Source organism: Habropoda laboriosa, unplaced genomic scaffold (assembly GCF_001263275.1).
Source record: "Habropoda laboriosa isolate 0110345459 unplaced genomic scaffold, ASM126327v1 scaffold102, whole genome shotgun sequence".
Taxonomy (NCBI): domain Eukaryota; kingdom Metazoa; phylum Arthropoda; class Insecta; order Hymenoptera; family Apidae; genus Habropoda; species Habropoda laboriosa.
Window position 1 is genome coordinate 1,281,540 of NW_017100262.1, and position 14,150 is coordinate 1,295,689.

General features: G+C 44.1%; 1 protein-coding gene across 1 annotated transcript in view; it reads left to right on the forward strand.

Moving 5' to 3' along the window:
- LOC108572841 (5'-3' exoribonuclease 2 homolog) overlaps positions 1 to 3,403 on the forward strand; it is a 29,389-nt gene extending 25,986 nt beyond the window's left edge. Inside the window, exons 16-17 of the mRNA XM_017935160.1 lie at positions 2,928 to 3,157; positions 3,329 to 3,403. Of these exons, the coding sequence (XP_017790649.1) occupies positions 2,928 to 3,157; positions 3,329 to 3,403 (305 nt within the window). The remainder of the gene's footprint in view (positions 1 to 2,927; positions 3,158 to 3,328) is intronic.
- Positions 3,404 to 14,150: the final 10,747 nt, after the last annotated feature.

The window sequence follows — 14,150 nt, forward strand, 5'->3', positions numbered from 1 at the left end:
CGTCTGCTTTCCAATACAATTTCGCGGGGGGTTCGCGACGTAGCGGGCGGAGCTTTCATTTTGTAATTAATTGTCCGCCATTTTAACATTGGAAAATCATTTTTTTCCTCTCACCCTCTCCTCCCCCTCTTCTTCCCAACGAACCACGATTTTCCAATTAAATCATCGACAAGCACGGATTCTTCTGTAATTCCTAACACGAAGTGTACAATATTGGCGTTTAAAACGTTGTGCAGAGATTGTAATTTCAAATTGAAAAGTGATGTGTCTTCTTTTCTGGATAGGCTCTGTAAATGTGATTCTTGGTTAAATGGTTGTTTCATGTAATATAGATTGATCACTTATCTAAAAACGTTTTTATTATTACCATTACTTAATGCTTCAAATTTATCTCGCTGTATTTCTTCCATCGACTATACATCTGGCACAGCAACAGTAGTCAGTCAGAGCGCATTCAACCCCCGAAAGAGAGAAAGAATTTTCATGCTCCAGTCGAAGGAAGCAACGAGCGCTTCTGTGAAAAGAGAGAAATTAATATCCATGGCGAAGTTCACCGGGGCCGTCTAATTAAATACCTGAGCGTGGTAACGATTTCGACCCTCGTTTTGGCGGGGGGAGGAAGCGTGGTGGAGATGGGGTTGAAGCGGTCAGCATGGACCAGTGCGTGCGTGCCAGTCGGCTGCTATTATCATAAACGCAACAATAACGAGGGATGATCCGACGTGTAAACTGTTAAACCCTCCTCCCCCTTCGGCCCTTTTTTCGGGGTGAGGGTGAGGATTACCATGGGGGCCCCTCGAACTACGTTCCCGTGGCTGGAATCCACGGGGGATGTTATTGTTGCCACAGACGAGAGCGAGAAGGAACGATTCCTCGGTGGAAATAGAGACAGCCAGACGATAGACGGCTATAAATGCTAGGCTAGAAATCCACGGGACCACCCCGTTCAACCCTCAATAATATTGACGCTGTTCGCCGCCTCCCATTACGAGCTCGATTGAACCGAACTATACGATTATCATGCGTCACTGATAGTCTCTCTTCCTGAGTTCTCTCTGGGATCTTGGGGAGAAATTGCTGGTCTTTGTTGCGGAGCTTGAACTGTTGAATGGTGATTTGAATACTCTGGGAGACAGAGAATCTAAAAGTATTTGGAAAAATGGAATAATGGTTTTTTAAACATGTTGAGTAGCGCGATAATTTCACGTGACTTTTCATTTAGACCGCGTAAGCTACCGATGGTCCACGTTGTTGCATTTATTATGTTATTTTTCGGTAACAGTACGCCACCTAAATTTTCAAATATTCAAAGTTTTGAGTTTTACATGTGTGGGCCATCGTATGAAGATCAACGTGGCTCACCGATGGCCCACGCTGCTCTCGACGTGTTAAGAAGTACCTGACAAAACTGATCACTTCTGAAAACTGAAGTTTCCTCGTGTAGTCTCCCCTACAGATACGAAATATGCGTCCGCAAGGTCGGCACCGTACTTAATACCCTACAAATCATCCATAACTTTGAACATAACCTCTACTTCAAATTTGCACTTGATTGAACAACTCTTTATATTCACACGTTGTCTGAACATTAATCTATCAAGAAAGAATCTCAAACGAGAAACAACTCACCAGTTGAACGATTTAACCATAGACAGTTTCGAGACGATTTTTCAACAACCGGAACAAGTGGGATCGATGGTCCCTTGGTTAAATGCATTCATAGGCAGACAACGTAGAGTGACGCTCGCACGTGGAATACATGAATACGAAAATCCTCGAAGTTCATTACTGCTACTTCCTACGAAGTCGTTCAGGTGGTACTTGCACGATGCTGCCAACATAACCCCCGCTTACACCAGTCACCGGCGTTTCAAACTGTCGTCGGCTCCTGCTAGCTTATAATCAATTCAGTTAAAATTGATTTCCACTCGTCACGATACATCAAACAAAACGTGCCTCTCTCTCTCTCTCTCCCTCTCTCCCCTCTCCCCAGTCCCCTTTTCAATGCTCTACGCTCTTATTTCGTACTCCCCCTTGACTACCGTAAAAAGCATGATCTCGCGATTCGAAATCGAGTTATAAATATTCAACTGGAGTCAAAGATGGCGACGTAGTACTAGTCACGAGGTTGTTCGCGAGAGTTAGCATTGGGGGAGGATCTCACGTAACCGTTTTGTTCTTTTGTCAGGCGGTCGTCATTATATCGTGGTGCCTTCAATTTTTTCCCATCTCTTCTCCCAACCATGGTCGTCGTGTTTTTCGCATGGGTGTGCGATAACAGCGCCAGGATTCGATGCCTTCCTGCTGCCGTTACGGGGGATGGGGAAGAAAGAAAGAGTGAAACGCCATAACGTATTCCTCCTACTCTTTTTTTCTCACTCTCTTGTCTATATGTAGTACGTGATGTTCCTGGTTACGTGCGTGCTGACTGATTTCACTCTGTACGCTTATGCACGCGGCCGCCGCGTTGCCCTTTCGAAAATCCGTTATTAGCATCGAGCCTCCATTATGACGTTTCACGATGCTGCAAACACTTAGGCGTGCTGCACGTTCTTGTCTTCTTCCATTCGTCGCGTAGCTGCACGCGCGTTTACATATTATTGGGGGGGAACACGGGACACGCGCCGCCACGCTCCGGCCCATTCACCTACGCGAATATTGTGTTCCCGTCTCGTGGACGTAGTTTGTCCGTCTATGTCTTTTTTGACCAAAGGTGCTCGGTGTTTGCAGGCGCAGGTTCATCTCTATATGATGGATAGTGGAAGCCTTGAGTCGTTCTATGTCTATGCTTTAAGAAATACAATGCGCGCTAATTGACGGTTGAAAGATCGAAATATGCAGCGTACAAATTTCACGGAGAAATATGTAATTTTGTACCGATCGTTTATTATAGGTTGGACTTAAGCAAACGCTAATTTATTTTGCAGGTTATCAGAGCACTGATTACCAGGGGGGATACGAGAGCGCAGGGGGATCTAACCAAGTCGCGATGATGCCTGGTCCATGGGCGAGAGGTTATGGTCTACCTCACACTTATAATCAACAGCGTTATCCAGAGTATCAGCAGAGAAGTAATTACAGTGTTCAGCCGTACGGGCGAAACGTTTATCAGAGTCAGCAATACAACAATTACGGATCGCAGTACAATCAGCAACGGGTAAGACTTTGATTTCATCGTTCGGAAATAATAATTAAATATCAGTTAATGAAGTTAATTGAAGTGGATCGTTGTAAAGTAGCAGAGATTAGAGAACATCTTCAACAGAATTTAGTAGAACAACTAGGGGTGTATTTTGGAAAATTAATTTTGTTTCTTATGGTGTTCTAGAATTATTCCCCTAATTACCAAGGGAACGGAAGCGGAAGCGGAAGTGGAGGGAACAGGTCAGGGTGGAGACGGTAGACGTAGACTTATATCGCTTACGTTCGATTAATGCCATCACGGGTTTTTAATTTAGATTTATAAGTGATTCACGTTTCATTTATCATTATATAGAATCGTGAAAATTAAGGTTAGAATCAGAAATCCATTTTACATTGCTTTTTCCGTTTGTTCGCCCGATATATACCTATTTTATTTAGGTATAAGAACTGAAACATTTCGTTCTTTTCATCGATTCGTAGGATCTTTGCGTTCAAGGAGAGCATTGTCGTCTGCATAGCAATTAATTAAAGTGCTAACAGCGTTTAAATAATGGAAATGATTTTTTTTTCATGGGAGGGTATATAATAGACGCATAATATGACCAGTGATGGCAGCTATTATCTTCGACATAGCGACGTAAGAATCTATCAAGTGTAATTTTATATGAACTCCAGCGTAAAGATGAATTTGTATTTTAAAAAATTCGTTGAAGATTGCTCTTAGACTGTGACAGTTTTATCGGAAGGAGCAATCTTCGAGCGAGCACAATCTGTTGACAGGAATTTTATCGTGCAATTGGAACTCGTGAAATCATGTTGAATGTATTTCCGCACGATTATTGTTTATCAGCGCAATTTAGTCCATTTATTCTTCACACGAGAACAATCATCATAGTACATGAATGATCTGTTCTATTGTAACGAGTATTTTAAATGTACAATGTATATTCTGAATTACAAAATCATGAATGAGATCGTTGGTTGTAATACAGAATATTCCTATAAGCAACACTGAGCGTTCATTTTCTTCGGATTTTATCATTCCCAGCCGAAACAATTGAGGCGTCGACGTAACAAATAGAAAATGGAAATGTTACATAAATTGGAAACTATTTTTTCATAAAATAAGAATGGAAATTACAAAAAAAAAGAAAAAAAGAAAAGAACATTTTAATCTTGTTCGATAGTTTTTTTCGCGTCAATGTCTCAATTGCACCATGTATATCCGTCGTTCACGCATATCGTCGGTGTGCAAACCGACCGAAGGAAACACGACGTGCATTTTTTTCCATTTCTCACAATGACTTGCGCGCCACACATGGAGATTTTTGTATTGTATGCACTTGAGGATAAAAAATATATATAATTTAGTTGGTTCCATATCTTTCTGCCGCTTGAAATTTCTTATTCACCTAAAATACAATATCCTTCATACCCTTAATATCCTTCCCTTTAATCATAAGATAATATTAACCTTTAATATATTTTTTTTCGCAATCGAAAATGATGGTTTCAGCTTGCATAGGTGTACAAATCGGTAACGTGTAATTTTTCGTACGAAGAATGGTAAAAGTTTTGGGATGCTGGAAGGCGTAATGACGACGAATGGCGTGGTGGTATGGTATCACGCTTGAAACCAGGCGGTCTGGGTACATCTGGTACCGGTCTACCAGAGCGGGCGAGCATTGAACCAGCGAGTACCACTCGAGAAAACAATAGCGAGCAACGCTCTTGTTTTCTCTCTCTCTTTCTTTCTCTCTCCCTCCCTCCCTCCCTCTCTCTCTCTCTCTTTCTCTCTTTGGCTCCTCTATCGTCACCCTGAAATCTGGAACCCATGTTGTAGAACCGTTTCATCGAAAGCAGAGACGCTCGATCTCTTTAGTCAGGCAAACTTTGCGAATCGATGCGATCTTACGTTGACGTGCCTGATATTAAAGGTAACGTTCATGTCTTAATTCCTTGATTCTTCCTCGGTGGGGAATATTCTCTTTCTCCTCTTCTTTTTTTTTTTTTAAGTAGAAAAAATATTCGCACAGTGTGTATAGATTAGATAAAAATCACAGTAGACAGAGTATTGTGTTCTGCACAGCCCGTTTAATTTGCGTTGCCCGCATAAAATCGGCGATCCAAGCTGATACTTCCGATAGCCCACATGGGTAAGTGTAAACAACCCTTTCGATCCTGCTTCTCACACTGTTTCCTCGCTCTTTACAGCGTGGATATACGTTACTCTATATTCAATACAGACTGTATTATAATTCTCGAGATGTATCACAATTTTCCTAACCTTACTTTTTCAAATTTTTTGAGTCGTAACTTGTTTCTGTATTTAAATTTATGTACTGCAATCTCTGTTTAACAACCTGTATAACAAAATATTCATTAAATTGATAATACTAAAAGGAAGTGTCATTTCTGTAGTATTCTTGTAGTTATAATTTTGCAAAAATGCAAGTTACCCATTTTCCCAAGACTTTCAGTTCCTTTCCGATGTGCAGCAGTTACTTTTCACGGTGTTCTTCGGTTGAACATCAAGTTCCTCTTTCAGGAATTTCGTGGAGGATTTTCGCATCTCGAGCGCGGTTATTGCGTCTGCACGTGATTATGGATGATCGAGCCGCGTTGTGCGTGCCGCGCATACTCCTTCACTCTGGGAGTGCTCCTTTCTGTGAAGCATGCGGCGTTATCTCGGCTTCCTTGTTGTCCCTTTGATGAAATAAAGCACTATCCGCGGCGAGATCTACCCCACGTTAGTAGTTGCGGTCCCAACTTCTATATATGTATAGATATACATATACGTACCTTCTCTCTCTCTCGTGCTCTCTCTCACTCTTTATTCTCGAGTTCTCTCGACGGTGCAGGACACAATGCGGCCCTTACATCTTCATCGAGTACGAGTCGTCGCTTGCGTGTAATGCGTTCACTCTGCTTTTCATACGGGTACGCGCCCCGACCATTTCCTACCAACCGACTCGGATTCGGTTGGACAGCACTCATGTCGCTTTTCTTTCCGTGGCTTGCACCCTAAAGAAAAGCGTAAATTAATTTAAGTGTGCCCTCGCCGTTTACCACGTGCGTTTATCGGCCCATTGTTTCGCTTTAAGGTGAACATAGGACTTGAAAGTGCTGCCATCTTCATCTTGAAACATGGAAAACAATAGATACTATACGGGTAAAATAACAAAAAATGAATACGTTGAAATTGGGTATCACTCGAGATTCAATACACTTCAAGTTCTGTTTTAACGATCCTCGAAAACAACGTACGTTCCATTTCCGATTTTTTTTTTTTTTTTGCCACGCAGCACCCGAAAACTATGATTTTTGCACAGAATACCAAGCCTTTCTCTCTCTCTCTTTCTCTCTCTCATTCGGTTAAAGCCGATGTAAAATGCGTTTGTGTCGGCCGACGCAGATTCCAATGGTGTACGCATGCACTCGTGCGATATACATGGTTGAAAGAATAAAAAACCAAAGAAAGAAGAAAACACAATATAAAAAAAGAAGGGAGCGAGTGAAATAGAGAAAAGTGAGGGAAACGGAGAGACAGAGTGAGAGAGGGGCGAGAACAGAGAAAGAAGAAACTTTGGTGCACGTAACTGGAGGCAGTCCGTTGGGTGGTTGAATCGTGGAGTGGAAGGCAGTGAGAGCCCTTGTACGCCCATGGAGAAGAAGGTCCAGGTGCGCCCTCACCTCACACGACTCTGCTCCACGGCACATCCGAGTTCTCTTCTCCCTTCATTCTCTCTCTATTCCTCCCTTCTTCTCTTTACTCATTTCTTTTTTCCTCTTTGCTTCTTCTCCTCTTCTATTCTTTCTCTTTTCTTTCCCCCGGTAGCCGCGGCGTTTCTCTTACGCACTCGCCGCGCCGCCCGGTACACGCTACGCAAGCAACGTAAAAACGCAGCAACCCGTGTTAATGTACGCGAGTGACGTACGTTAGACGGTTTATTGGTGAGCGTAGGTAGACGCGCGCGAGCGCGCGCCTGTATTCGTACATGGGTGCAGGCACCTAAAGGTAAAGAATAGGGACTGAAGTACCGGCGTGCAAAATGGATGGCGGATGTAAATGCCAAGTAGCCAAGTGTACGCTACTCTCTATCTTTCTTTCTCGTTTCGTTTCTCCGTCTGGTCTTGCGTGATTCGCCTTAGCCTATCTCTCTCTCTCATTTTCGTCCGTATCGTGTGCCGCGGCGTTCCTTCTCTTTCCGTGTACCGACTCTATATGCCGCCTGCATTTGATAAGTACGCATTGGCCGAGTGTCTACGGTCGCTTATGCGGCGCGAAACCACGCGGAAAGATCAAGCAGCTGCGGATAAATTTTTGTGAGACCCCCATTCTCCGAAGGAGCGGAAGTTAACCGAGCTTAAAGAGGATTAAAGATCGAGCATTAAAGCACGATTTTTTTTTCACCGCGGCACGTGCTTCGTGCAAGCAGAGTGCCATCTCTGATTTAACACGGAAAACTACAGATTTTTTTCCGATCATGTGGAAGTACTTAGTCGTCACCATGAAAACAGTGTCAGTGTAATGCGATGATAGGCTGACGCGTTTGATCGATGGTTCGATGTTTATCTTTAATTAATGGTAACAGCTGTGAGATGGAAATTATCTCAAGAATCGTCTAGGGCAAGAATTTCAGCGAGGTAACGCGATCGTGCTCGAAAGAAACCGTGGGTGGTCGGTTTTCGTGACGGGTCGCGGGAAGGTGAGCTCTGCTTGACGTGCACCTCGTTACCGCGTCGGTGGAGACGGGCTCAGACACCGGGATGACGCAGCACCGGCTCCTGGTTACCTCTAGTCATTGTTCTCCCCGCATTTCTTCTCAGCTCGTGCTCAAGTGCTCGATCGCTACCCTCCCTCGAAGCCCGGATCCCTCCGCGTGCTGTTAGCCCTACGCCGCGTACGTCCTTCGTGTCTAAACGAGATCGTAATTTTACTTGGTACGCGTCAATAAAAACGTCGTATCGTTGCTTTGACGGCGAGCAGACAGAAACACGTGGAACAATATTTAATATCATCTTGATCTTTGACGGAGTGAACGTTATAGTGAAGTAAAATCATAGGGTTAGAGGAAAATTCGTTAAAAATTTTATTAATGATAATTAAGGAACAGTATCTTAGAACTAGGTACTTCAGAAGCACGGAAAGTTCTTTCAAAGTTGGTTACATATACTTCTACGAGCGTCTAACGGCTAAGAAATGATCGAACACAAGATTCGGTAGTCGAGTGAGCAGTCGGATAGCAAAAAGGAGAAAGGTGACGAGATGCGACCCCCCGTGAGGTTTCCCGCGCGGGGCACCCGCCTGTCGATAATGTCCCGTACCAGTTACCGACAAGGGCTCCACCTGCGTCGCTGTTCGATTCCGTGGTTGACCCCCCATGCGAAACGGCGGCCCCCTACCCGTGTCACGTCAACTCCTTGACTTGGGTTGTCCAGTCTCGCGGAAATAACGATACGCTCGTATGGAAAAAAGGAGCGACGAATTGCCACCGGTATGTCGTCACCCTGTCCTGGGGCGCAAAACGTCGACTATAACCGTGCGCGTTTCGCCCCTGGTGGCCTCGCCGTGTGTGGGAACCTTCGATCTCGCGATTTTCCTTCGCCGTTCGAACATAACCTCTTGAGAGTTCACCGAATAGCCGGTAGGGCATATGCGTTTCTGTCGGGCGACCGAAAGTGCGCGGGCATAATTTTTACAAAAGCGCTGCCCGTGCACCCCGTGTGCTACCTTCTGCTCGATAAACAATATACCATCGTGTACGCGCCAACGGGCCGACGAGTGGGCCTCCCTGTACAATGCCATCTTATGACATTTTCGAGTTCGACCGTTGTTGTCGAGTGCTTAAGTGCTCGTTATGTACACGCCGCGTCAAGCTTTTGTGTCGCAGCAACTGTTTTTTCGGGCGTCGGTTAAGTGTGTCCGGGACCAGGCTCGCGAGCCTCGTTCTCTATACGCGAAATCGAGAATTAATAACGGACCGATGTGCCTCCCGGCATATTGTCCGCTGCGACTCCTATTAACGATATATCGCGTCACCGCGACGAAGCTAATGTTCGCGTGATCAATAGTACAAATGCAGCATACGATAAGACGCTTTCTCAGACTACATAAAGATATATGTATGCGATAAAACAGTATATGCGAAGAAGAACAACTTTAATGTTTTCAAACTTTCTATCCTTCGATGCTTCTTCCAGTGCTCCTTATTCGTTTTGTGTTGGTAAGTAATCTTATTACCGCGGCGTAACGAGTGATTCAAGCGACCATGAGGACGAGACCAATTTTCACCGAGCAACTTTTTTCAACGGGGCAAGTCTAAGAGACCGAGAGAGGAGAGTGCGAAGAAGAAAGTCTCGGTCAGTAGGTAGAAAGCTAGCTGTCACGGAGAAGCATTTTCCATCGTCTTCGAGCGATTTACTTCTGGAGGTCAAGCTCGCCCACGCAACCGGCTTCCCTTTAATGGGCGTGGCCACGGGGCGTGTTTGTGAAGCGGTAGGGTCGACCGTAGGCGGAGCCGTTTCCCCACTACGTGCAATGCGCGATTTTTGCTCCCGGCTGGGAACGCACACGCATACTCCGGCGTGTGTGTGCACACAAGTCGCTGATCTCTCTATCGTGTGGGTAACACCGTGACGTCGTACGTTCGGACACGGGTCACAAACAGTAGACTTTGCCGGGTTTTCTTCGGCCGATCGCCGGCTAAACGATTTCTTATGCCGCGACATTGAACGGTGCCGCTGTCGAGAGTCGAACAAAACCGCGTGTTGCTTCCTTTTTTCGCTTTCTTCTCTCTGTCTTCCCTTCTTGATAGAGTGCGTTTCATTATCGGGTGAACTTACACGAAGAATAAACCTCGCGAGTGCATCGAGCGTCAAGGATATTTTCACTTGGTCCGGTGTTCTTTAATCTTCGTCTTTACGGCATCAAGTTACGGGTACTCTTGGATTATATACCCTAAGAATTGCACGCTAGAACGGATCTATCTTGAACACAAAACATTAAACGTTACTTTCTTTCGTTTCTCTCAATCGTTTACAATGCGTGTCGTGAACTCGATGTTTTCAGAATTGCTAATTGGTCTTCTAACGTTCTTTGCAATGAAAGGTACATACGTTTCTTTGAAAACTCGCTCTGTTGATCAAGTTTATACATGCCGTCATAGTTGAATGATACTCTACGAGAGATTATTCCAAGTGGAACTTGAAAGAGTATTTGTATGCTATGAATCCACGGAAATACGTGCTCTGCAAACACATTGTAGGATATTCTCGTTGTAAAAACGTTTGATAAAGCTTTCTAGATTGACAATAAAGGAACCTATGAACATGTGCAAGATTGAGCCTTCGATCACATTCTTTGCGTTTAACCTCAACTTACAATTTTCACGATTCTATCAGAGTTTAGCCACGATGTAGATAAAACAGTTGTCTCGTGTCATGGAGAAATTCTATAGTTTCGATTTAATAACGCATCGACGAAATATCCGTTTCAGGTGGCGCTGCACATAGGTATATCTTACATACGGTGAACGAGGGAATATCGCAAATTTCCTGACGGCACGGATGGCAAAGGCATTCTGGCGTAGCAATTACCTGCAGGGCGAGGGAGTCAAGTAGCAATATCTGGACCCGTTATCCAGTTCGGTTATCCCGGCTGGAATGCTTTGTGTCGCCGGCAATCTGCATTTCTACCTGTTTGAATGGGAAGTCTATGAGATCCGCGGCATGATTTCAAATGAAATCGACTCTTTGTCCCCCGGCCGGAAATTTCCAATTCAATAACGGGCGCCCAGGGAAACGCTGCAGAAACGGCTGATTGACTGATACCTGAAATTGGATGACGTCTCGTGAACGTGAAACGACGGAAAAAGTTTCTCGCCCCGGTCACTATTACGGAAACGTGAACGATCTTAAGTATGACCGAGATTTCAGTATTTAATTCGATTCGCTAACCTCTAAATTCCTGTTCAACTTTATGAAAGTGTTGAATTACGGAAACTCTTAGAAAATGTTAGTAGATTATTAAAAGGTTATGTAAGTAGTAATAACGCGATGAACTTTGTTCGAAACGAGGTCTGAGTAATTATGAATACACAGAACTGATCTACTTCAAGTAGAAAATGTTCTTAACAGTCTGTTACGCGGTGTATCGTTCTCTATTCTTGGCTTTCTTCTATTGAACCCTATGAATGACGAATGCCAGGTACTTGCCCAGCAACCCTTTGCAATGCATTAGGATCTACCAGCCATCAAGGGAGGAAGACGACATTAGCATCCTGGCTAAGGACACCCTTGCCTCGCGTTCGCGTCTTAGATCGAAACAGCCCTATGTTTTCGTCGACTCCGGTATTCATGAACGGGGTTCCTTTTCCTTCATGAATTTACAATCGATGGGAGGAATCACGAAGACGAAGTTTGCGTGTTATTCTAAAGCACAACACTTCGAGTGTCAGAAAATCAAAAAGTATTTCATTAGACGTAACCTAACCTCAAATAATCTAAGCTAACGATAATAAAACATACACTGCCCTTTCAGGAAACTTTTATACACAAGATGACAGATAATTGGGAAGCAAAAATGATGGAATAAAGAAGATTTCAAAAGTATCACCAGGTATATTTCTTTCTAACATCATATCTACTTCAATTTCACTCCTCACACATAGATAACCGTTATCCTAATCACCACAGAAACCACTTTCATGGACAATACTATGGATTTCCTTCCGTACCAGTTCCCTGCATGCACGACACATACCAGAAATCGTCAGGAAACCCATTCGATCCGCTAATCGCATCAAGCAACAGCAACGAACCATCGTCGGGCTAATAAGAGCGAGAGTGACGATCGGTGAAAAGAGAGAAATAATAACGAGAAAGATAGAAGGTTGTAGGTTTAGCGGACGAGGGTGAACAGGGGGCGAGGGGAAGGCGTGCGGAGGCTGGAGCCACGTGCTGCTGTCACTGGCACAGATTATATTATATAGGAATGGCAGCGAATAGGTGTAGATATAAGCGTCGAGCGGCAGTTAATAAATATGATAATGGCGGGCGAAGCGAGAGAAAGAGAGGGGTGTGTGGGGTGCGATATGGGATACCAGTGTATAAGAGTGACCACCAGAAGCAGAGGCCTGTCACCGTCAGGACCTCTCGTATGTCATGCGACGCACGCACACATGGGTAAAGAGACACGCGCGCGTCGACAGCGTCGTCGAGCGTGGTACGCGTGCGACCACCTTTTTTTTCTCACTTTTTCTGCCCTTCGACGTGATGTAATTGTTCACGTGATTTTGGAACGCGAATTTGGGATTATATCAATGCAAATACAGATAGGGAATTATTCAAATGAAAAGGTAGATGGTAGAAATAATCTTTTTTTTTCTTTTTTGAATCGTTTCTGTTTTTCTTCTTTTTTAGTTTCATTTTCGACACGAGTAGGAATGTTCCCCCGTGATGCACATTCGTCGTGGTGACGTATGAACACGACCCCCGCTGTGTATATACAGGAACTTGTGGTAAATGAATTTTGCGAGTGTTAACAACACTCTGTCGCATCAATCATTCCATTAAAAAAAAAAAACATTCATCTTTATTATCCAATTAACACGTATTCTACTTTACTCTAGATCCATCGGAGAAGTCAAGAACCTAACCTAAGAAAAACATTGAAACGCAAATCGCTGAAGGGTCATCGTCGTTAGTGGCAGCGTGATAATTCGCGAAATTTCATAATATCACGAGTTGAGCTCGAAGGAGAGAGAGAAAGATAGAAGGAGAACGATAGAAGAATACGGGGCCGTTTCTCCACGGCTTTCATTAATCTCACTTCCGCGGCGGAAGTCGGAAACAGTTTTCCGCTGGCAACCTTTTCCCTTTTGACCTGGTAAATTGCGCTCGCGCAATGGGGGTTAAGTCCCGGGCTTGCAGACCCTCAGCAAATATCCAATAACAGCCAGCCAACTCCTGGTGGCTTCTGCTCTCTTTCTCACTCTCTCTCTGTCTTTCTCTGTACCTGTACGTACGGGCATTAACCTTCACCTATCGAGGAGATCGGCTTACCTTAATAATCGTAGCTACACCGACGCGTTCTAAGGGGGTTACGACGTTACGGGGCCAGGAACACGCGACTCTGCCCCACGATAGGAAGGGTGTTTCCATGGCGCTGCTCGCGAGGCTGGTTCGTTCCGCGCCATGGGAAACGTCCACGGATCAAAAATCATCCTGAGATGTAATGAAACATTCTTAGCCTTTCTCTCCTCTCTTTGTTGAATCAAAGGAGTAGAAGATTCGTTTTATAGGTGGTTGATTGGAGGGTTATGTTCTTCTTGTCCATAGGGTCCGGCAATTACTTGAGCCGACAGGCTGAGTGTTGAACGAGATTATATTCTGTTTGTATGTACTATATATATTTTGCAAAATCGATTAAATTGTTAAGTATTTGTAGGAGATTTTCGAATTTCTTTTATGCTCGATTCTGAATTCGTGAAACTTTCTCATTCGTATCGAAGGATGCCAAGAAATAGTCTCAAGCCAGCATAATAGAAAGGAAACAATCGTCCGCCAGTATTCTGATGACTCGTCGAATCTCGTCGATCAGCGCTTTCGTATACTCGCGTCAATCCGCGCCCTATTCAGGTGTATTCAATCCTTTGTGCAACCTCCCTGGGTTAACAAGACATAAGGGGGAGAGGGAAAGAATCGGGGAATAGGATATAATCGAGACACGTTCGATGTATTCCACACACTGTATGCTCATTCCTTTGAATAAGTATCGTTTTATTAATATCTCTGTCGTTATTTACAAAACTTTGTAATAATCTCTAATTTTCTTCACCGTCACACGCTAGTCGCTATTCGTCAATCGTTATACTTTTTTTTTACGCTTTTGTGTACCTGTGTGTGTGTGTGTACCGTGTGTAATCAGTGTATGTAACCGTTGTGTATGTGTGTTATATTAATGTCGATAATGCTCGAGTTCGCTAAATCGTTTACAGTAGAAC